Here is a 25582-nt window from a genome sequence, read left to right as displayed (position 1 = left end):
CCGGAAATTTAGGCATTATGAATCATTAAAATAGGCAGGCAAAAAGGCATCATAGATAGCTAAAATAGGCAGGCAAAAAGGCATTATAAATAGCTAAAATACGCAATAAAAGGCAATTACAAAAACCTTGCACTACACCAACAACCTTACACTTTCCACAAACTGATTTCAGCAGCAAGAAAAGCTTTACATAAGTCGAATGCAAATTGAGATTTTCGACTCAATGTTGCAATTACTGTTGGAAGCAAAGATATCTTCTTCCCAGTAGCCTTGGAAAGTGCATTTTTGTGTTTGGTTGTACTGATATGTTGCGATATGAAATATTTAGCTAGCTGCAACAACATCGCAATGAAAACTGAAAGAAAAATAACCGTTAAAAATAACGTTAGATCCGCACTCATTGTTGCCTTGTCAAATAAACACAAGCGATAATTAAAATGATTACTGTTATACAATTTTGCACGCAGCACTCATTGTTGCAAAGAGAATATAAACTGAGTAAAAGACAGTAATATACATTCGGTGAAGTCACTTTCATTGTAGCGCTTATAGAAATAATTTTTAATAATAAATTAATAAATAATAGATAAATAATCAAATAAAGGCAAAAAAAGCATTTATTTTGTAAATTAGTATTTATATTTAAAAAAAGGCAAAAAAGGGCAACATAAAACTGTGACGTTTCAATCACAAAGGTATAATTCATACAGATTTACTTTCAAAATGAAGATAGATTTAATACATTTAAAAAGGCATTCTGCCAAACTTCCGGTCTCTGGTCATCATATTGGCTTCTTTGCATTTCTGCTTTTTTTTCACGAAATTATGAAATAGTACTTGTATAGTTGCACCCGTGTTTAATGTTGACATTATTATGGGTCTGTTTAGGAATTCAAAGCCTTGATGTCGCAGTCTACAGAACTGAGGAGCAAGTTAGAAGCAGCTGTGCGATCAAGTCAGCAGGCTCAACAGAGAGCTAAGCTGGAATCTACTGCTGCCAAACCTTTGTCAACACAGACTCCAACTATAAAGCTTAAAACCGATTTCAGTAATTTTACATCATAGGCTAATGGAAGAGATTACCAAATTCCCCCAAACTGCGTATATAGACTGAGAATATACCTCTGTTAGAAAAGTAAACCATTATTGCCACGTTCCTGAGTCGTAACTGATAACGCTACATGAGCTCAAATACTGAGCTACTTTTCTAGAAGTACAAGTAATTTCTTTCTATCATAGTTAATAATTCTCAAGCTGAATGTCCTCCTTTGACCATTTAATTTCTTTATATTGGCTTCTGTAAACTTTCACGTGTTATAATTTATTCATTGTTTATTGGTCTGTCTAATCACATATTTCCATCTTGTTAGTGTATTTCAGGAAGATTTATGCTTGGTTATATCTAAATAACTTATAATTATTTATTACATATGATATGTTATATTAAGGTAAGCGTTCACTACATCATATCGCACTCATCAGACGAATCGCACGGATTGGAAAAAGACTATCTTTTGCTGTAATTGTTATGTAACCGTGTTCACTACATCGTATCGGACACATCGCCTCTCAGCAAATCCGTCCACGTTTCTCGGATGGGCAACTTTTCCGATTCGTGCGATCATGGCCTTCTTTAATAAATCAATTTTAATTGCTCAACTGTTACTATTATGTTGTGCCATGTTCAGTGTCGAGCCAAAATGGCAGACGGAAAACTTATTTCGCGTGTAGAAAATTGCTAAGAATTATATAATTTGAGGCGTTCCCGTTACAGTAATCAAGTCGTTTCTTGCAAATATATTATGTAACCAATATTTCTTACGTTTCTTCCTCTTCAATTAAGACGCATGAAGCAATTACAAATTCTTATTCGCTAACAGACGTAATTAATAGACCTAACCTCAACTCTTCTGCTTTCAGTAATGTCAATATTGTACGACGTCATGTTTCAAACAGCTGATAGGGGAATCCGATGAGGTGATGAGGTGGAGCCGTTACAGTGAATGCACTGCACTTAAAATATCCGTTGCGTGCGATTCGTACGAGGAGTGCGATACGATGTAGTGAATGCTTACCTTTAATGGTCATTCAAAGTCATAAGTATATACAAATCTGGCTTTCATGTATCCACAGACCTCAAGTGGGTTGACAAGAAGTCAGAGACCCAACATTGAGTGCACACTTATTATTTATTATTATTCGAGTCAGTTTTACAGGGAAGTATATCTTAAAGCCAGATTTGTATAATATGTGTCACTGTTCGTTAACAGAAAACCACAATTTAAGTCACATAGAAAGTGTGCACTCAATGTTGGATCTCTGACATCTTCTCAACCCACTTGAGGTATGTGGACAAAAAGGGAATAATTGAGCCGGGGGCTGGTAGAGTTCCTGAGTAGCTCAGTCGGCAGAGCATTGGTGCGCTCAACCAAAGGTCCCACATTCGATACCCGGCCCCAGAATAATTTTTCCCTTGAAATTATTCATAAGTAAATACTTCAGAAGGATTTTTTTCTTACTTTTTTTGAAGCAGAAAGTATTTTCCTTTTCCAATGCTTTATGTTAATATTAATGGTCATTCAAAGTCATACGTAAATACTTCAGAAGGTTTTTTTTTTTCTTTATTTTTTTAAGCAGAAAGTATTTTCCTTTTTTCAATGCTTTGATGTGGTATTTTCTTCATTTTGACAAAAGAGATCGAACTAACCATTCATTATTAATGATGATATCAACAGTTCATATTAATGTTTATTTCTCTGTTTTAACTGAAGTGAAAAAAATTAATGAACAAACGTTTTAAAATGACTCCATTATATTAGATTTTTAACTGCTTATTTCCATTATGCACACTGTCTGCATTATGCCTGAAGAAAGTATCTATAGCTCATTTAAACTGGGAATGGCATCCAATAAATTTTAGTAAAAGTATTAATGGGCTTTTATCTGAAATATAAAACACGTAATGATGATGCCATTCATATTAAAGCCAACTGTTTTATTTTTTATATTTTATTGTATTATAAACTGTCATATAGCTTAGTTGGTAGAGCAGCTGGCTACGGACTGGAAGGTCCGGGGTTCGATCCCAGGTGGTGACGGGAATTTTTCTCGTTGCCAAACTTTCAGAACGGCCCCGAGGTTCACTCAGCCTCGTATAAAATTGAGTACCGGGTCTTTCCCGGGGGTAAAAGGCAGTCAGAGCGTGGTGCCGACTACACCACCTCATTCTAGTGCCGAGGTCATGGAAAGCATGGTGCTCTACCTCCATGCCCCCCAAGTGCCTTCATGGCATGTTATGGGGATACCTTTACCTTTTACCTTTATAAACTGTCATATGAGATAATGAATTTAATATCCACAGAAAACGGTTTACCAAGAGAAATTGAAATTTATATACAGCATTATTTCTATTTTTATTGAGAATTTAATCAAACTTCTATTTCAGCTCAGTGGCGGCTCATACTTCAATATCAGGTGAAGAGCTACCTACAGACTTGCAAAAAATGAATGGTACTTTCCTTTTTTAATTCAACAAGTTACGAAATCAACCATGCAAGACTCTCCTATTGTTTTGTAAATCAAATCCTCGGGAAATAAACCTCTGAAATAAAATAACGCACAATGATACTTTATTTATTCATTATCTCATTATCAGAGCCATGTGGACACAGTAAGAGCTGTAGTTACCTCATAGAAACCAGGTAAGAAATTAACTTGCATGATGAGAACCAAGATATCTTATTACTGATAGGTACTTTCAAAGTACATTTCTCAGTATTTATATCTATGGTTGACCAGGTGTAGAAAAATACATTTGTTGATAAAGTTATGATTGTAACATTACAATTTGTTATAATTTGCGAATGCAGAAAGTCAGTAATATTATTTGAACAACCTTCACAAATATTTATGCAAGACTTTGAATCACTCTCCATGTTAAGATTTCTATTGAACTCTTTGGTACATTACTCTTTATTTTATTCTAATATACCGATATTTATAATTGTTAAAGTCATTATTTACAAGCTTCTAGTTACCTTAATTTATCACCATTTATACATAATGTCATTATCGAATAAATTGTTACACTAGATTGTTTCAAATAGAAGAAAATGTTTAAATTTTCCGAGAGGTTGTATTGTGTTGTTTCTTTCACTACATGGTTTAAATGTTTAAGACTACATCACAATGGATGTACTTTTTTTTGCTTATCAGCAAGGTACCATGGTATATACAATAGTATGAATTAAATTGAAGATGAATGGTACAAGTTACTAAATATTTTTAGACCTTCAAAAATAATATATTTTTATCATGGTGAGTAGTTTTAACTAATTTAGTACCTAGCTTAAAAATTGCATTTTAAAGAGATGAGAATTCCATCATATACAAATAGGTTCATGTAGCATATGTAGTACATGGATATAAAGTAGTGAACATTCATCGCATGTAATCGAGCTTTATGCGTATAATTTGTTCATTACATTTACGGTGAAATCTGTGCTAATTTAACCAGAAAGTTATCTATCAATTTAGAATGCTACTGTTTATAATTAAAGTAAAATCATTTCTCTACCACTAAAATTCAAATACCGTTATATAAATAAGTCAACAGCAGGCAGTAAAAAAAAAAAAAAAAAATTCAGGAAATATTATTAACTTCTGGGATCTGGCAATTAGCAGCAGTGTTAAAATTTTAAGCTACATTTAATTAAAACACTCTTTTTTTTTAATGTCACACAAAAGAGCTTTAAAAACAGAACTGAATAGTAGTTTATAACATATACATGCAGGGTTGTGCAAAAAATACAGCTATGACTTTTCCTTTTTAATTAAGGTTTGCTGCAACAAGTTAATAATTTGTGAAGTTGTTATATATATGCTTCACAAAGCCTCCATGGGTATATCATTAATTACCTCCAGACATTGATATAGAGCCTTTAAACTAAGAGTCTTCACTTTTAATATACAAGGTTATTCAAAAGTAAGTTACATTTTGACGTTGCCATAACCTTTTTAAGAATTAAGATATACACAAAATAAGATCACACTTATACTCATAAAGATACGGGGTTTATTGGATTCAGTTTAAATGTTAAATATAAGATTAGTTAAAAAAACTCTGTCTTTGAAATAGCTGCTCCACAGCCAAAAATCTGCTGGAATGGTATTAGCCCAGGTTTTAGGTAAATTTATTGTATTTTGTTCTGAATTTTCGTATGCCATTTGTTAAACTTCTTTTACATTCATGATAACACTGAACAAGATTAATTCGATCTTGTAAAATCAAAACCATTTTAAAACATAGTCAATGATAGTGATTTAAAAATTCAAATTCCTACTGACACCCCAGATGCTATGTTGTATGCACCAAGAAGATTGCGAGGTTTAGGAATCTTTAAACCCTAGTGGGAAGCTTATCTTCAGCATTTAAATATTTGTCAAAGACTTTTACACGTTGACAACCCTCATGTAGCAGCCACTCGGAATCTTCCAAATGGAATTGAACATTGCTTCAAACAATTACCAATTACCTTGGATTGCTCTGAACGTATTTCTTCTCAAAAACTAAGAAAAGCTTTGCGTGAAGATTCTGTTCATGAATGGAGCAAATTGAAAAGTAAAGGTTTGGGAGTTGTTTTCTATTCTCACTGGAAGAAAGGTAATCCGTGGATCTCAACCAAAAAGGTACTTTTGAGCAGTCAGTGGACGCAAGCCATTAAGATGAACTGTAATACAATACCTGTACGTACTCTCCCTGGTAGAACTCTTGACTCAACCCGTTGCAGAAGATGCGATGAGCAAGAAACGCATCCTCACGTCTTGGGTTTCTGCCATCATGGAGAATTGCTCCGAATCAACAGACATAATACGGTTCGTTCTCTCATCGCATCTTCAATCCGTCATAATGCTTCCTATGAGGTTTATGAGGAGGTTGGTTGCGGCTCTTCTGATGGCTCTACCAGACGTGCTGATATCATCATAATTGATTGGCATAAGGATAAGGGTGTCATTCTTGATCCCACAATCCGTTTTGAGATGCATGAGCAACAGCCACAAGAGGTGTGTCGTGAAAAACAAGTCTTATATGAGCCTTGTTGTCAGCATCTCGGAGCACAATACCAAATCACACATTGAACAGTTTTTGGACTCATGTTCAGTGCCCGTGGCATGATCCCACGAGAAACTTTAAATCATCTTAAACAATTTAACATTTCTGATGCAACGATTGATGCCATAGGATCTCATGTGTTAAAATCATCCTTAGCTATAATTAGTAATCATTTGTACCCAACAAACTTTTATTGTAAATGATTTTCTATGTTTTCGTATCATTTATCTTAATGTTTTCTTTTTCCTTTCAAATTGTCACACAATTGGTTTTAATGATTATTCTTTATGAATTGATTAGTAGGCCGATCTATTCGAACCCTTATTTAGGGCGGTTTTTTTTTGTTAAATAATGTTTAAAAATGTTATATCTATTTCAAAATGTAACTTACTTTTGAATAACCCTATACTTTGATAAAGACAGTTTTCAAATACTGAAGTATTTATGCCTTTTCGGAAATTCATCATTGCGTATATATAACTTTATGGCTTACATTTTTCATCTCTGGACCAAATATTTCCAAAACAGGACTTTAATACCGTAAACTGGGGTAAACTTGACCACAAAAAAAAAATTAAATCATGATATCAGCCCCAATTGTGACCTAAGAAATTGAGAAAAAATAATGAACTTTAAAAATATATTTAGTGCATCTGATATCATGATTTACATTTTTTTAAGTCAAGTTTATCCAGTTTTACAGTAACTAATTGTTTAACCTATTCAAATTTAATATAATATATAAAATAATTTTATTATATACTAAATCTTATTTCAGTTAAGAACTTGTTATTACCATGTTAAGTATAGTACCTACTACTTCTTTTGGTTGCACATTTCTATAAGATGATAATAAATGCCAAAAATTAATGTCCTTCATGGACTAGTGATATTAAATTTATTTTAATTTGGCCTTCTGGTTACGAAAAGTATGTTGGGTTTCGTAACCACCTACAGCAAATCTGTCAGTATCTATGTGATTTAGACTAAGAAATAGGCAGTACCATCGACTTCAGTCTCGTAAAATAAAAATGTCGTACATTAGACACTGATATTTGAGAATTCTTGTATTTTTTATGAACATCTAAGAGTTCGTCTAGTAGAATTCATATTTGAAATACAGTGCAGTATCATTATACAAGGAGATTTGAAATATATATAAAATATTAACTTTATATAGTGATATAACTTGTTTAATAAACATGTGATTAAATGCACCAATAAGTGTGAACAAATTACAGTAATTTCTGAATTATTCTTGCACTACAGTAAGATATAAATTGAAGGTTATGTAGAACCTCTGCTTTCAATCTTGTGTGTTAACCTTTAACGGAACATCATTCTTATATCAAGCCAAATCATCTTAGAAGGTAACTAAATACCTGATTTGAGAGTAATAACTGTAGATACCCAAGTTTTATTTCTTCCATTATAATTTAATATGTGGTCTTTCTTGAATTTGAACTTAATATATGAAAAGAAAAGTCCCTTAATTTAGGTAGGTAGCAGTTTTCTTCATTCATTCATTTAGTTGACATTTAAATGAAAGCAGCGTTTGTAATAGTTATGATAATGTACAAATTTTAAATACAGTAATGTAGAACTTGTCTCGTACTATAATGTATTTTCCAGGATTGGAACTGTTATTCATGTGAATTTATTTATCAGTGGCGTAGCGTCAATGTAAGCTAAAAAGCTCATCTTCCCCAGTTAATAATAATTTCATAATAAACCTGCAGTCTATGGACAAAATTATTTATTAATTTTAATAGAATTTATATTTACGCATTAAATATTGTGATGCGGCAGCTCAGGATGATTTGTGATGCAGCAGTAAACAAGAAGCCTGCACACACCAGCTTCCAAGCAAACTGGTTTCTTACACTCATTCTTCTGTGTAACCCACCCCGCAGATTTGCCATCCCTTTCTAACTAAACTACCCTGGTCACAAGGTTCGCAAGAAGCTAGCTTTAACATTTAAAATAAGTAGTTTCCGAGTTATCTCTTTTCGTCAGTTGTGTTCAGTTGAAGTGTTAGTGTGCATTGTGGCTAATATAATAAATAATGAGTGAAACAACAGTTCCTGACACCAATTTACTTGAATTTTTTAGGACAATTCTATTATCAAGACTGACGTACGAACAAAAGTGTGATCTAAAAAACAAATGACTGACTCCCTTGCTGTCAATGAAGGACATAACCAAAAGACAGATGCATACTTACGTAATGATACTAATACTGTATCTATTGTCTGTTAATAGTGTGATTTCTCTATGACAGGGAGTGAGCTAATGTTATGCGTATACGAGTCTATTTGTTAGAGATACGTGTAAACCGTGAAATCATATTTTACTACGAACCATTTGAGGTCATGCCTTATTGGTGTTACTTATGAGGTTCCAACCAATCTTCGACTGCTGACTTGACATTGACTACTATTTATTTTAAGACTATATTTTTGTAATACATTTTCTCATATTGCATGAAAGACAACTTGAATTAGCTTCCCCTGCTCAAAATTTCATGCTACGCCACTGTTATTTATACATCTTTTCGGTTATATGCTGTAATTCTGTATATTTAAAGAACTTACGTAATTTATGTCACAAAATAAAACGCGTAATTAGTCCTTAAACATTTCAAAATTTTAATTTCATTACATGTTTCAAACTACGCAATAATATTGTTTTATAGTTTCAACCATTTCTACTTATCCACTATTTAAAAATAACAGACTGCCTTTCGTATTAACTAAATGCTTCAAATAACAAATAGACAGATAGTTTTAAAAAATACGAAATAATGTTTAATAAAAATTTTACTGAAAGGCATAAGTTTTTATTATGTTGTGTCTGATCTTAACTGTGCCTTTCATAGAACTCTCTTACATCTAGGACACAAATAATTAACATGAATAATAAGTTTTTGTTCTTATTAGTGATAAATTCATTGATACCAAATACTAGTTTCATAATTGCATCGTATTCGAAAATAACTTTAACTTAAAATTAGATGATGCAAAGATGTAAAATTAGAAGGAAAAAAACTGTACAGTTGCCTTAAAGACGACTTGAAACTAAGGTTTGAAAATTTTATGTATAGTTAGGCACAGAATAATGTATTCTCACTACGAAACATATATACCAAAAAAATATATTATATTATTAAGATCGCAGAACCCAGTAATCTTCATTATGAGATTATTTAAAAAAAATGGGTGAAAATATTGAATACCTACAAGAATGTAACAAAAATCATTATAGCTTTTAATTTCAATAGTAAAAAAAAAAAGAGTTTTCTTTAATTACCGCATCAAACAAGAATTAGAAATTTTAATTGATGTTTGAAATTTGTCAAGAATGTTCGATAATAAAAAGCTCATATTCAACTCGAATTCGTGAAATGAATATTATTAATCTTGTGTATGGGTGAACATAGATACAACACATAATAAAATTAGTGCAGTCTATGCACTGAGACGATTACCATGAAACATGAACTTTATAAAACATTGATTACAGTATTCATATTATATAATATGTTTGATAATTATATAATATAAATATAGAGCATTTTGAAGATTAATTATTTTTTTTAATTTTGATGTTATCTTAATATTATTATACTTTACAGATATTTTCCATAGTAAATAAAATAAGACAATTTTATTGTATTTATAATACATCGTACATTATAAGATGGTCGTTTCACTTTATTTTTATTTTGTTAAAAAAAACTCAAACTTACTTTTCCCATTATTCCTCATATTAAGTTAGCATTCAGTTTCCAAGGTGGTTTATTAAGACATAAAATTGTTTTTTCTAATTTTTCTATATTACAAATCATATTTAAATTATTCTGTCACTATAAAATACATTCAGTTATAAAATCTTGTAGTACTTGTCAAAATTTACTACTACAATATATTGAAAATTACATTATGAAAGATGATCAAATCACAATAATTGCAATTGATTTATTTATTTAACTTCTCTCTCGAATGTTAAATTTGTAATTTAATGTAGGACTTCAAAAAGTTGTTTGTAGTTTTTAATCGTGGAAATTATACGAAGTGCAGCACTATATTAATTTCGTCTTCAGCACCGTATCGTATTACTAGTGTTACTGTAAAATCACTTCCATATTTTTTATGTCAGAAAGAACTTAATCTTAGCTGTCGTCGTCATTTGTTTTACTGATGAAGATCTATTTCATCATCATACGCACTATTCTCAATTTTTAAGTGTTCATTCTTGAAACAAAACTTAATTCTCTATAAATTTTGTGTTACTGTTCATGTGGTAACATTGGGAAAGATTGTTTGCTTACTATAAATGTAACTTCAAATGGACATTAACTTATCTCGTCATTTTTTTAAGTACCAGTACTGTATTTACATATCAAACTATAAGATAAAGACAGTTGGTGCCTCAAGGTGGACAAACAACAGTAATTACGCAAACAAACATATTTGATTTTGACTTTTTAGAATGTTATAGATATTGAAATATATTAAATGACGTAATGCGGCAATGAAATATACTAATGAACTGCCAAAAACGACTCGGTCTAATCTGTATATCCATTAGATACTTATCTAAATGACACATTATGAGTTCTATAGTTCCAAAACGTTTCTTATCTCGAAAAATCGAAAATTCAAAGTACACTACTGCACTCTATAATCGATACACAATATACTGTCACAAAATGATGTTCCAAAAAAATTCTTCTCCCACTCAATTTAATTGGAGAAAAATAGTTGATGTTTCAAAATGTGTCTTATCTTTCAAAGTGTGTTCCATAACTTGCCTACTCCATACTCCACAGAAGTGTTGTCAAAAAGGGGCACAATATTTTTTATATTTCGCCTCAAGTTATTCGCAAAGGGAACATCATTAAAGAAGCAAAATTAAATGATGTTAACAACCTTCTAACAAAATATTTCGGTGATGGATGGAAAAATCAAGCCGGATTATCTTTCTACATAAACCTCCTCAATGCAAATCGTGCTGATGAATCCCAGAATGTTGAAAAAGATGATGACTGTTATAGTGAACCAGACTTTGAATCACTTCATTGTGCTTAAGAACATTTGAAAACTGTTTCATTATGAGAGTATTTTGAATTTTTTTAATAAGCTGTCAGTTTTTTAACTAATCATTGACCTTAAACTACTACATTATCTATGTATAACTTTTGATTTGAAGTCTTGTAATACAAAATTTAATTTACATTGACTTTCTAATTATGAGAATATTTTTAGCTTTTTTTTACAATGGTAATTAGAAGAGAAAAATTCGCTCTGGCGCCAGGGATCGAACCCGGGTCCTTGGTTCTACGTACCAAGTGCTCTAACCACTAAGTTACGCCGAAGTTCAATCCACAGCACCGGATTGAATCCCTCTCCTCTAGTGATTTTCCCTTTGTGGCCTTACTTCATGTTGACATTATAATATTAAGTCAACTGCCATTATACAAGGAGCGCACTCAATTGAGTGACTTGATGGCCGGGATTCCACAGAATTTTATGCACTGCTGGACGAAGAATCTAAGTAAAGATTAATTTTTGGAACTTCAGAATATATCTGTTATGGTAACAATGGTTATTGGAGGAGAAAAATTCAATCCAACACCGGGGATCGAACCCGGGTCCTTGCTTCTTCGTCCAACGGTGCATAATATATTGTGGAATCCCGACCATCAAGTCACTCTAATGAGTGTGCTCCTTGTATAATGGCAGTTGACTTAATATATGTCGAAAATGGAGTAAGGCCACAAAGGGAAAATCACTAGAGTAGTGGAATTCGATCCGGTGCTGTGGATTGAACTTCGGTTTAGCTTAGTGGTTAGAGCGCTTTGTACGTAGAACCAAGGATTCGGATTCGATTCCTGGCGCCGGGGCAAATTTTTCTCCTCTAATAACCATTGTTACCATAACAATTTTTTTTTTGTAAGCTGTACGTTTTTTACTAATTGTTAACCTTAAACTACTTCTTTAACAATGTATAACTTTTCATTTGAAGTCTTGTAATACAAAATTTAATTTACATTGAAGATTTTTGTGTTTTTCCAAATCATCCCTTATCCAACTAGCCTATGTTGTTTCCAAAACTTGCATTCTCCAATTTTAACACTTAAATAAAAACCTTATACTGAACAAAGTAACCTACGAGCTTCTATTCCTGACCTGTATACTATAAGATATTTATTTTAAAAGGTGAAAAAATTCTTATTTTAACATAAAATGTGGGAAAAATGTTTTTCTTGATTCGCTAATATGTTTTCGCGGGATATCAGCCGAGTTAAAATTTTGGAATGTTCCAAGCTTTCAACTGCTATCTCTGCAGCCATCTTCAGGGAAGTAGTGTCTGGACAGAAAGTCGTAGGTTATATAGATGTTAGGCTGTCTCAGGTGATACGGGATTGGTTGGCGGATCGGTCAATCTGGGGCCGGGAATTATCATTCCTCGTAAGCTCCGCTCCTCCCGGGATTCCTGTGTGAAGTTTGGCAGGCAGCGAGTCCTGTTCTGCCAGTTGGAATCGGTTGCTGTCCTCGGTCCGTGATCTTCGTGACCTTGATTGTAAGATGGCCTAAGCTGGTCCAAGGCCGGTGTCCATGCCTGACTGAGCTGCAGTCCATCGTCCCTGTTAAAGTTGTTTTTCTCCAGCTTGATCTCTATGGCCTCCTTGATTGTACGATCCCAGTAGTGGCTTGATTTGTTAATGACCTTGGTGTGGTCAAACAGTATTTTATGCTCCTTTTCTATGCTGTGTTGCTCCACTGCAGATTTTTCCGGGTAATACAGCCTCAGGTTCCTCTTATGCTCTTTGATTCTGTCTTCTATTGTGCGGCCAGTCTGCCCTATGTATACTTCGCTGCAGTCTTGTAAATCCCTGGAGTCCTTAAGCCCTGACTGTCTTTAACCTGACGTAGATGACTCCGGATTTTGCTCTGTGGTTTATGGATGGTTTTGATATTTACCTTCTGGAGGATTCTGCTTATTTTGTGTGACACGCTCCCACAGAATGGAATAAAAGCTTTCTTTATCGGATTTTGCTTGCTGTCTAAGTCTATTGTGTTTCTTCTCGTGGTAGCTTGTTTAAGGACTTTGTTGATGTCTCTCCGGCTGTAGTTGTTTTGTTGTAGTGTTCTACGAAGATGGTCCATTTCTGCTGGCAAGTTGTTGATATCGGATATGACTATGGCGGGATGTAGACTAGTCAGGACACTTCTTCTTAATTTGTGAAAAAACATCAAAAGTGGATAAGACACGTTTTGGAACTATAGGACTCATATGAAAGAAACATTTTAAGACTGTGAGAATCCTGTGAAGTGTGCCTGATTTACTTGCCTATTTACTGCATCATTTCACTCTGTTGTAGCCTACTAATTGATCAATTCGTAGAAAAAATTTATTGTTCCTTATCTCCATCATAGGTCTGTATCCAGAAGAAAGTTTTAAAATATTACGATGTGGCAACACAATTTTACTAATTGATATTATCAAATATGATTAAACTTACTCCACATATCGGCATATCCAAATTACAGTGGAGACATATTATATAGAAGAAAAATCCTGAGTGAAGTAGGATAGAAAAAGAGGCATACTATTGTTAACCAGTGTGTTAAAATAGAAGAATGATCTTTGCCTGCGATGAGACACAAAGCATAGAAGTCATCCATTTAAATAACACGAAAGAGTCGATCAGACTTGGGGCCACCATCAGGTATAGTCAGAATTTGAAGTTCCATAAAAAGTATAGTAAAATAATTTTGAACACGCCTTTTATGGCCTGATGAATTCTCTCTAGTCTTAACATAAATAATATAAGGAAAATGCAGAGCACTGAGTTCAGAGGAATTTACCATTTGATTAGTACAAGAAATATCAATTAAATATGACATCCTCATTCTTCTAGTTTGTCCCAAATTTCTCAAAATATAAAATATCCCTAAAATGTAAACACATTTTACTTGTCAGTAACATTTGATATGTGTCTTGTATTGTATGTATATTGACCAGCATAAATAGAATTTCAAAATATCACTGAATATGTAAGCTATACCAGTATATGAGGATTACTTGAAAATGGAATATAAGATATATATGATGCAAAAATATGAAAAAAAAAAAAGAAAATTGTTTGAATATGAATGAGAAATAAAACAGTGATGGATTATTCAGAAGAGGTGAGACTTGACATTCTCCATTGCTGATTATAAGCAGAAGAATTCACGACGTTTTGATGGTTCGCTATACTTTCGTCTTATGTTAAATAAAAAGTGGTGGGAATGAGAAGGGTACCTTACAAATTTTGGTCATTACAAGCGGCAGAATTCACTGTACTGATTCCTTCGAAACATCGTGGATTCGAATATCCATTGTCAGAAATGTAAAAAAAAAAAAAAAAAATCCAAATCTCACCTCTTCTGAAAACTGTTTAGAGTTATCACTATCCTATTGCAAGTTTGTTAATGAGAGCTCCGAGGCAGATGTGGCAATGCAACATCACCATGTAAACAATATACAGAATGTTAACTAATATGTAGGAAACTTTTGGGGAATGGATACAGGATCTAAAAACAAACGAAAAGTTCATGTAAGTACGAGGGAGAGTCAAAAAGTAACCTTCATAATTGTTTTATTAATTGAATATAATAAGACTACAAACACTTTATTACTTTTCAACATAGTTTAACAGGAACACTTGCATTAAATGTACTGGGAACTATGTTAAAAAGTGCTAGAAGTTTTTGTAGTCTTATTGTACATATTCAATTAATAAAACAATTATTAAGGTTATTTTTTTACTTTCCCTCATACATAGTCAATTTTGCTTTGTTTTTTTAATTGCAGGTACTTTTCAATTCATACATGTTTGTTTATTAACTGGTACAACTTTAGTTTTACATCTTTATCTATAAAATACAGGTTTCTAAGCGCCATATCATGGATTGGCTTACTCTACACCACATCCCAAGTGACAGTTGTATCTGCCGACATCTTTCTTGAACACGCTGGCGAAGAATTTCATTGTTTCAATTTTAAATGTCCCCATAAGTAAAACTCCATGAAGTGTTGGCTAGAAGTCTGTATTAGAACTAATGGTGGCCATTTTGAGCATTATATGTAGAATTATGCGTGGATTTCGTGAACAAAAATATAAAAATAAAGTTGTAATAAACAAACATGTGTGAACTAAAAAGTACTTGTAATTTAAAAACAAAGTGAAATTGATTGTACCCTATATTTGCATGAACTTTTTCGCCTGTTTTTAGGTTCTCTATCCATTTCCCACATATTAGTTAACACACTGTCTATATATACAGTATATAAGCTTTAAACTGATGTATACTTCAAAGTAGGGGTCGGAAAACTCTGATCCTGCTTATCCAGATAATTTCACTTAACTTAGTAGTCATAACAGGAGCCGCGTCTGTGGCTACAGTGCTAGCTTTCTGGTCTTCCATCCAGGCAGCCCGGGTTCGACCTCTGGTCAAGCCTGGGTGAAATTTGTGGTGGACAAAACAAACGTTGGAGAGGGTTTTTCTCGGGGTACTCCCGTTTCCCTCTTTCATTCCACTAACACCCTCCACTTCCACCTCATTTCATATAGTTGTAGTACGGGTTTCCGAATGCTGACCTAGGTTATAAGGGCTCGGGGATCCAGGCTCTTGGTTAGGGCAATGGGATCTTACCTGTAGAGTCCAGAAAGGATGACCCACCTGTCAGTGTCGGATTCAGGAAGGCCATTCAGGCCATCCATAAGAGTTAGATAATAATTGCATATAGGTTGTACAAAAGATCTAAATGACGTAAGTGCAAGGATCCATCCCGGATTCAACTCTTGTGAAATCAATAAAATCAATCATAACAGGAAGAGGCACCAGTAAATTGAACCATGAACAATTGTTTTTTTTTCCTACCATACTGAAGGCCTATATTAGGTTCGTAAAGGATATATTTAACCTGTAGGTCAACTAGGGAACTGTAAAACTTGAGTTGATAGGATTTAAATGATATGCAAAGAATTGTAAGTAATAATTTTACCAAGTACAGTATGCTTTCTGTTACACATATTAAATACTTACAACTTACAAATGGTTTTTAAGGAACCATAGGTTCATTTCCACCCTCACATAAGCCCGACATCGGTCCCTATCTTGTCCAAGATTAATCCAGTCTCTACCATCATATACTACCTCCCTCAAATCCATTTTAATATTATCCTCCCATCATGTTAAATACTAACAACTTTTTAAGCACAAGAGAGATGACTTGGCTAGAAAGATGAATACATTTGGTTTAATGGAATAATATGCCCTGCTTACAGAGAAGTTTTCCGATCTCTGCTTTTCAACTGTTTTACTCGTACCGTAAAATGGGATGAATACGAATGCAGGGGTGAATAGAAATTAATTTTTACTATTTTTTATTTCTGAATGTCAAAGAGTAAACAGTATAATAAGAGTATTTATGTTTTCATTCATAATGAGTGAACCAATAAATACTCTTATTATTGTATATACTCTTTCACACTAAGAAATAAAAAATAGTAAAAATTAATTTCTATTAACCCCGTTTTACGGTACTCACATTGGTCCCTGTGATATGTTACATCATAATGACAGCTTTTTCTTGAAACCATATTTTAATTTAATAATATATTATTAACTGATTACTAAAAGATATATAATCAATAACTGTTTCATTGAAGAATTGGTAATCTAAAAGAAAGATAAAATGGACAGATATACAAAAAAAAAACAATTCAAGAAAATGTTAAGTAAAAAGTCTGTAAGATAGAACATCAACCAGTTACATTAAAAAAAGGAACAATTTTTATTCGTCATTGTAATCAACATCTTGTCAACAATGGAGTTATACTAAAGTTGACATTATGTAGGCCTATTGTTGTAACTTTAATATAAACATAAGTAATGAGATATTGACATATACAGGGTGATTCACAAAGTTCTCCCCCATGTTTATGGTGGTGATTCCTGAGATTATATGGAACAAAACATGAAAATATATTAATGGGATTAAATTCATAATTATGGAGTTATGGTAATTTGAAAACGGCAGGAAAAAACTTTTATTTCAGGATTTCACTAATGAAAAAAAATTAAAATAGGTATAAATAACACCGTTCTGCATGGATTTTGTTGTTTTGAAATAAATTAGCGTTTCTGATTCACAATTTCACACTGATTGCAAAAATGAAATTCGTTTTCGCGTACCACGTCAGAATTTTTTGCAATTAAAAATTTTATGTTTTCAATATTTTTCGTAATATAGTAATATTACAGTGTGCTTGTCGTTTGTTAAAAAGGCTCGACAGCTCATAATATAAACTTTATTACTTAAAATGTATCATAATATATTTTATTATGTTTGTATTTGATATTTATTCAAATCTACTGACAGTATCCGCCCTTAGGGGATGTACAAAATTGTACCCTTCCCCCTAAAATGAACCGAGGTTAAGACATCCCTTGTTTATTCTTGGAGATTTTTATCTGTCTGCACCCAACGTTATCTATAAACAGGAAGTTGAAATGTTTAGTGTCTCAGGTCATACAAATTATGAAGGAAATATTTACTCTTAGAGATTGCTATTAAAACTAACAATGAATTAGAGAAATGATATAGGGTCCGTGTAAATATATTTATTTATGGAAGTGCAATCCAGCTTATGAGGCTACAGATTTCCTTACTGATATAATAAACCTATCTCCTTTAAAAAGTTTTTTTAAAATTAGAGGTTCAGTTTTGTGTTGTTGGTTGTCGTATAAAAGTGAAGTGTGTGAGTTACTGATATAATAAACCTATCTCCTTTAAAAAGTTGTTTTAAAATTAGAGGTTCAGTTTTGTGTTGTTGGTTATCATATAAAAGTGAAGTGTGTGAGTCCTCATTTTTCTGCGATAGTACAACTTAATAGTGTTGTTTCTAGAAATGTCGAAACGTGGTTGTGTAAATGATCCAAATTTGTTTGTTATATACGTGGGTCATATACGTTAGTAAAACAGAGACAGAATATAACAGCTTTTGTAAAAAATACTTACTTTCAATATTTTGGCTTTGGCATTAAGTTAGGAGACCAGGACAAATCCTGGTGCCCCCATAAAGTATGTCGTAGTTGTGTTGAAGAGTTGAGGAGTTGGAAAAATGGAAAAAGGAAGTCATTGCCCTTTAATATCCCTATGATTTGGAGGGAACCTACATTCCCTCTGCCATTCGGCCCATACCTTATGGTCCTGATATTCCCGTTCCACTACCCCCTGAACCAGATACACTGCCATATGGATCCAGAAGCACTGAAACTGAATCTCCAGTGGATCATACTTATGAACCAGGCAATACTGATGATGATAGATGTTTTAATCAAAGTGAGCTTAATGATTTAGTGAGGGATTTAAATTTGCCTAAAGAATCAGCAGAACTATGAGGTTCTAGGTTAAAAGAAAAGAAAGTATTGGCTAAAGGTACATATTTTTCATGGTACTGGCATCGTCAGAAGGAACTTGTCCCTTTTTTTGCTGAAGAAGAAAATTTAGTGTATTTCTAAGACATCCTTGCCATCTTAAAAATTTTATAACATGAACTATAATTCCAAAGAGTGGAGGTTCTTCATAGATCCTTCTCAGAAAAGTCTTAAACGTGTTTTGCTTCATAATGGAAACATTGCGGACTATTGCTGGATGTTAAAAAGGGACTGCTCTGAATAACATGCAAGGAGGTAAAGGAGGACAAAATTTGAAGTGCAATATTGAGGTAAGGGTATGAAAGTGCTTATAATTATTAATTAATGATTAATTAGCGACAAATAGCAAATTGTGGCCTAGTTTTTATCACAAAATTCTTGTTGAAAATAATTTTTATGACGTTTCACAAAGCTATAATTTCATTTCTAGTTATTCATGAATTGTCTGAAAACCTGACGTGTTGGGGAAAAATGGAGATTATTTTCGAATTCAGCACAAAAAATCCGTTTAGAATCGCCTATCAGATTGAAAACAACAGAAAATAAGTTCTGAAATGCAAAACGGTGTAATTGATTTTTTATGTATCACTCTCCATTTAGAGCGGATTTAAATCACATTTTCGAAAATGCCTTCCTGAATTTCAAGCCAGCAGCCTCCATAGGTGAACCATATGTGTAACATTTTGTAGTTACATACATTTGTTCCTTATTGTCGTCGCGGCATACAGAATGCGTTGAAGCAACTCTTTGCATGTTTGTACCTTAACCTGATACACGATGTCTTTCATCCACTCCCAGATGCAGTAATCTAAGGGTGCAAGTAATTATGGCAACAAACATGCCTAGTGCTCCATTCACTATAACGCATTTCGAAAATGTGTTGTAACTCCGTAATTATGAATGTGATCCCATTAATTTATTTACATTTTTTGTTCCAAATAACCTCAGGAATCACCTCCATAAACCGGGGGAGAATTTCTTGAATCACCCTGTATATTTATTTTATTTTAAAGAGTCACAGCAATAAAGTGTGTGTACATTTCTTAGGGACATTCCGTATATTGACTTCACTTCTAAATGGGAGCCCGTGGCATAATGGCAGTACTGGTTTACAATGAAAAACATTTAATAGTCTACCGCGAGAATATTCTGATTCCTTAGTTTTGTAAAAAATTCTGAATTTTATGTCTATAATGCATTCAGTGCTAGTATGTGTTGTTCTCCTTAGTTACTGCACTTGCATTTTATTAAATGGCACAAAAAGTGAAGTCACTATATAGTTACGAACTTAGTTAAATATTAAGTTTAGAACTTGACGAAATTTGTAGCGACCAGTTTGTGAATTGTGAGACCTGCAGGTTTGATTCATAGTAAATGTTATCCGCTCTTCCTTAAATAGTCAAAGCCTTCCTCTCTCCCTGTTGGTGACTGTTAATTATAGAAATTGAATAAAAAATAAACCGATGAATTACTCATTAATTCATTAATAACATCCTTCATCTTAATCATCACTAAGGAGCGGATTCTTATGTAATTAAATATTCTTTTTGCGTGTGATAAAACACAATTAACAAAGTTAAATATTCCGAACATGAAGTTTCAAGTTTAAAACCCGAAATTAATTTCACATAAAAACACATATTTTCACAAAAAAATTATGTAAATACATATTTTCAGGAAATGTATTATAAATACATAAATCTTGGAGATTTTTTACTTAAATAATTTTTTTACGAGAACTTTTAAATATTTTAAAACTATATCAATTATATCACTCAGAAGTACGTTATATTTTTTAAGAATTCTTGGTTGATTCGTGTTTCTAAGCGCTGTGTGGTGTATCCATTTCCGTAATAGTATCGCCTCAAGTTCTGAGAACTGCTATGCAGCATATCAGTGTTATTGGTAGAGAATAAATTAACATGGGCAAGGAGGAGAGATCTTGCAACACATAATTAGGAATGTTTATTGTTGCTGAAGATAATTTCATTCCACGCTTTGTGAAACACAACAGATAAGACCTCGGGCATGAACATTATTTAATTTAAACAAATCTCTCACCTCTCGCTCATGTCTATCAAGTAAGGCAATATATCTTGTTGTGATTCCTGTTATCGGGCTTCTTCAATCGATATCCTTCAAGATATACTGAAAGATGGTTGTTTAAAAAACGATTTGGCTTTCCTATTAGCAAATCTAAGCTTTTTGTGTGACACCATAAAAAAAACTCGAAACATCCAAAAACCTGTTGTCTGAAACAGGGAGGTGCGTACCGTGGAAGTTAAACTAGACTCACTACCAGGTTCAGAAGTACAAGTACTATGGGACAAGTTCCAGAATGTGTTTGGGAAAAACAGTGGATATAAAAAAAAAAGTGTAAATTTACTCAAGTATTGGAGGTTGTGCCTGTAGGTGAAATTGACGGTGTAGGTGTTTGTGACATTCCTCTCTTTAAATATGCACATCTGACGTCCTGTGATGTGGAAAGATCGTTTTCACAGTATAAGTCGTCGTTCAGAGATAATCGGCATGCATTTGTGATGGAGAATTTGGAGATGACCTTTGTTGTTCACTGCAATTCTCGGCCAACTACTAGCACTCAAGTGTGGTTGGTGAGTACCTAGTAACATTTTTTTTTTCAAGCTAAGTAACGTATTTTTGTTATATTTAAAACAAAATATTTTGTAATTTTTAGCAAATATTTTCGTACTTTTTAGCACATAAAAAATAAATATATTTAAATTTTTTAGCACATAAAAATCCGCTCCCTAATCATCACATATCTTATAAAACTTGTGTATACTTTTGGGATAAATCGTAATGTAGGAAGAAATAATACTTGATGTTACTCAGAATAATTTAATTTGGTGTTGTAACAGTGTATAACACTCATAAAACAGTTCTGCAGTATTTTATAGTTACGACTATATTCAGTAAGTATTACATTTTTATAACCAAAGGCGTATAAAATAAATAATTGTAACTAAGACTTAAAGATGGAACTGAGTGTGATAAGTTACTTTCTTTGATTTCCGATTAGAAGTTAAGGTATAGCAATAAAATGGAATTGCATATCAAGTTTGGAAATAAAAACCATGGGCTTCCCTACACAAGGTAGATTCTGTATAATGCCATTTTGCAGCAACTATTTTTTTCTAGTGAAACCATGTGTTTTGATTATTTATATGAAAATGGAAATATTTCGATATAAATAGGACAATTTTAAACAAAAAAACTATTTTTTTGCAGTTTCCTGCTTCTTCAGAATATTATTCATAAAGAATAAAATTAATTTGATTCATGAAATACAAGAAATGTGTGACTAAATTAAACACCATTCATATATAAACATTAAAAAAAAAAGTACAAACATTCAGGAATTAGATGAGATCCTATATCTAGAGAAAAAATATCAAAGAACAAACTACGTTCATTATTTGACCTCAACAAATCACATGTGTTCAAAAAAGCAAAATAAGGTATTGTTGTGACCGGTATGAATAGGTAAGATAATCCCTAACAAAATTGTGGTGAGAATTTGACCTTAATCTTACGCCACTTTATCCTTAGATTATTGATCTTTTATATGTATTTCACACAAAAAACGCATGTTAAGATGCTTTCTGTCTCTCTTTACTCTTTGTTTTTGTGTTCGTGCTTGATTTGTTTTTCTCCTTCTTTCTTCGTTTTTTCTCCTTGCCCTTGTTTTCCTTATTTCATTTTCTTTTTCATCCTTTTCATTTATTTCACTTTTTTTCCTTTCTGCCTTTTTCTTTCGTCCATTTTTTTCTGTGTTTTATTGTTTCTTTCGTTCATTCTTTATCTTTTCTATAATTTTTGCACTTACTACAAAATAAACCTAAATGCTCGGGAAAAAAAAACTGAATATGCCAAAGACCGAACCCTGATTTATTTTCCGTTAAAAGTCTCTGTACTTTATTCCACAGTAGTAATCTAACAAAAAAAAAAAAAAGTTTCTTTCTTCACTCCCTTGCCTCTAGCCTCAAGAGCTGTACATGTATTGCTCAATCAGTATTCTCAGTATAAAAAATAATGCTGAAACTGATCAGGAAGAGAAAGAAATTGGCTGGTCACTGGCTGAGAAGAAACTGTCTACTGAAAGATGCACTGGAAGGAATGGTGAATGGGAGAAAAGTTTGGTGCAGAAGAAAATATCAGAGATTGAAGAATGCTGGGTTTGCAGTGAAAGACCTGTCCTTGGGCAGAAAACTATGAATGAAAGGAATGAAGAAATTTTTCAGGAAAACTTATGGTACAATATATCAGTAAGGTAAAAAAAAAAAAAACAAACAAACAAAAAAATTGCTTGATAAGAGAAAAATTTCGTCACACTTCTACCTGCATGTTATACTGGCCTCTTAAGTTTAAATATTTCATCTTTGAAAGAAATAGCACTAAATGTTTTGAGGGATTCATTACATATAGTAAATTATCATTTGCACAATCATATAAATGAATACCACCATAAACTGGGGATACTTGAACCACCTCAGAAAGTTTCATTAACTCCTACAAAAAACGTATACCTTGAGAAACTTTCATTGCTCTCCTATATGTTGAATCTTGCGACATACAAACCATAGGCAAGCAGCTTTATTGCATTGTCACTATTGTTATGTATTTATTTATTGTTTTTATTAATGGCTCAAGTTACCCAGGAAATGGGTATACTTGAGCCACCCATTTAAAAATGCTATGTGGTGCAAGTTAAACTTCATATGAGGTTACTTGAGTTAATAAAACCTTAAATGATAACATTTTATAGATTTGGGTACAGTATATATGTAGTTTATTATCTTTAGCTATATTCTAATTCACTGAGATAATATGCACACATAATTTTCTTTTCTTTAATTCCAAAATTTGAATTAAAAAATTACAAAAATCACAGAAACGAAAACATCTAAACACCTGATTTGGCTCAAATATCCCCGATGTCTCAAGTAACCCCACCTTACCCGGTAGTAATAATCTGACAAAAAAATGTTGCTTTCTTCATTCCCTTGCTTCCAGCCTCAAGAACTGTACATATATTGCTTATTCAGTATTCTCAATAAAGAATAATGCTGAAACTGATCAGGAAGAGAAAGAAATTGGTTGGGTCACTGGCTGAGAAAAAACTGCCTACTGGAAGGTGCACTGGAAGGAATGGTGAATGGGAGGAAAGTTCGGGATAGAAGAAAATATTAGATGGTAGACATTAAAATATATGGAGCCTAAGAGGAAGGTAGTGAAGAATGCTGGGTTTGCAGCGAAAGACCTGTCCTTGGGCAAAAAACTATGAATGAAGAAGAAATTTAGCTTTAAATATTTCATATTGGAAGAAACAGCACTAAATGTTTTGAGGGATTCATTACATACAGTAAATTATCATTTGTACAATCATATAAATTAATAATTAACAATGACCCAGTTAGAGATAGCTGCTCTTTTAATTTATAACCACTTCGATTAAATATATAAATCATAAATAATAAAAATTAATATTCAGAGAAAGAAAAAAAAAATCTTTAATTAAGAAATTAAATTGTATTTTTATTGACTGATCAGTAGGTTGAACCTTTAAATGGTTACCTTTTAAAAAAGGGCAGGTACCCAACATTTTGGGATCTCTCTCTCTACAACAGCATTGTGACGTGCACAATTTTTTTTACGAAAAAATAAGGATGTGTCATCAGTGGTTGGAATATTGCGAATAGGTGGAAGTAGTTCTTGTAATAATATTGTCTATCTTTAGTATGAAGACAAGTAATATGATCCCTTCTAGTTTTTATAGAGGAATGTATGCATAGCAATATTTTTAAAATATTAAACTAATCAAGTACAATAATACAAATATGATATAGTACTGTAGTACTGTATATTGATAATTCTCACATCAGACACAACAAAGTTACTAGAAGCTGATATTCCTGTTGTTTGTTTGTTCTCAGTATTATGTTTAATCTTATGTTTTGTGTTATCTTAGGTGGGAGATTATAGTTTCCAGATGAAAAAATGGAAAACAGAACATTTTATCAGTTTATCTAAAAAAGCAGAATTTTCCACAGATAAAACATATGTATGTGTATCCAAATACATAACCACTTCACTTGCGTGATTCGGATTCCGTATATTGTGGATAGATGGCAGGACTGTGACGACCTGTGACGACCCATTTTCAAGTTGCATGCCACTTCGACAGACCACCCTATGCATGATGTTGCAGAACATGATTATATGACACTTATTTTCAGCAATTTATATAATGACGTAAATTGTTAGTCTTAGTATACAATAAAATTGATACGAAATTGCCAATAATTATTATTTAAAGCTACTACTTAACTCTAAAGATTATAAATAAGCGTACACCTTGTTTAATTTCCTGATTGTTGGTACGTCTCTGATGACACAATTTGTTTGTTACAAGTAAATTCTTGTGAAAATCCACACAAGATATATCTTTTAAATTTTACAAACATAATTCCTCTAATGGACTCCATTCATAGACGGTTTCTTTCTTCAGTCCACTGAGAATAAAATTGACAAGAGACAAACAGGACAATTTCTGACTTTGTACAATGCCTGTCGGACACAATACACCTAAAAAGCTGAACATGCTCGGAGAAGTCCAGATGTCTGCTAACCACAGTGGAGATCCAGCATTATGTTGATTCCACATCAAGTAAGTCTCGCATGTGTCAGTGTAATGCCAAGTAAAAAAGTCCAAAGAACAAGCTAACAGTAAAAGCCCAGAAGGGTAGGAAAATCCCACAGTAAATACAAACAAATTCATAAAGAATATTTCGCGAAATATTAAATTATTTTATGTTCTTTTTTATTTCAGGACGCAATGTTTGTTTAAGAAGTTGCATGCTGTTTGTATACAAACTAATCTTAAATACCGCGAAGTGAGGCACCGATCATGTATAACACTTCTTCAGTTTTTAAGCCTGAACTGGAGCCACAT

The 25582-nt window shown here is 32.7% G+C and overlaps 1 protein-coding gene across 4 annotated transcripts in view; it reads left to right on the top strand.

Moving 5' to 3' along the window:
* LOC138702016 (HEAT repeat-containing protein 5B) overlaps positions 1 to 21261 on the top strand; it is a 267228-nt gene extending 245967 nt beyond the window's left edge. For all 4 annotated transcript variants that reach the window (XM_069829495.1, XM_069829494.1, XM_069829493.1 and 1 more), the window contains one exon: positions 889 to 21261. In XM_069829495.1, the coding sequence (XP_069685596.1) occupies positions 889 to 1065 (177 nt within the window). In that variant the 3' untranslated portion in view covers positions 1066 to 21261. The remainder of the gene's footprint in view (positions 1 to 888) is intronic.
* The last annotated feature ends 4321 nt before the right edge of the window (positions 21262 to 25582 follow it).

This window comes from Periplaneta americana, chromosome 6 (assembly GCF_040183065.1).
Source record: "Periplaneta americana isolate PAMFEO1 chromosome 6, P.americana_PAMFEO1_priV1, whole genome shotgun sequence".
NCBI classification, from domain to species: domain Eukaryota; kingdom Metazoa; phylum Arthropoda; class Insecta; order Blattodea; family Blattidae; genus Periplaneta; species Periplaneta americana.
Note: the sequence above shows the minus strand (reverse complement) of the source record. Positions and strands in the feature narration are given on the sequence as shown.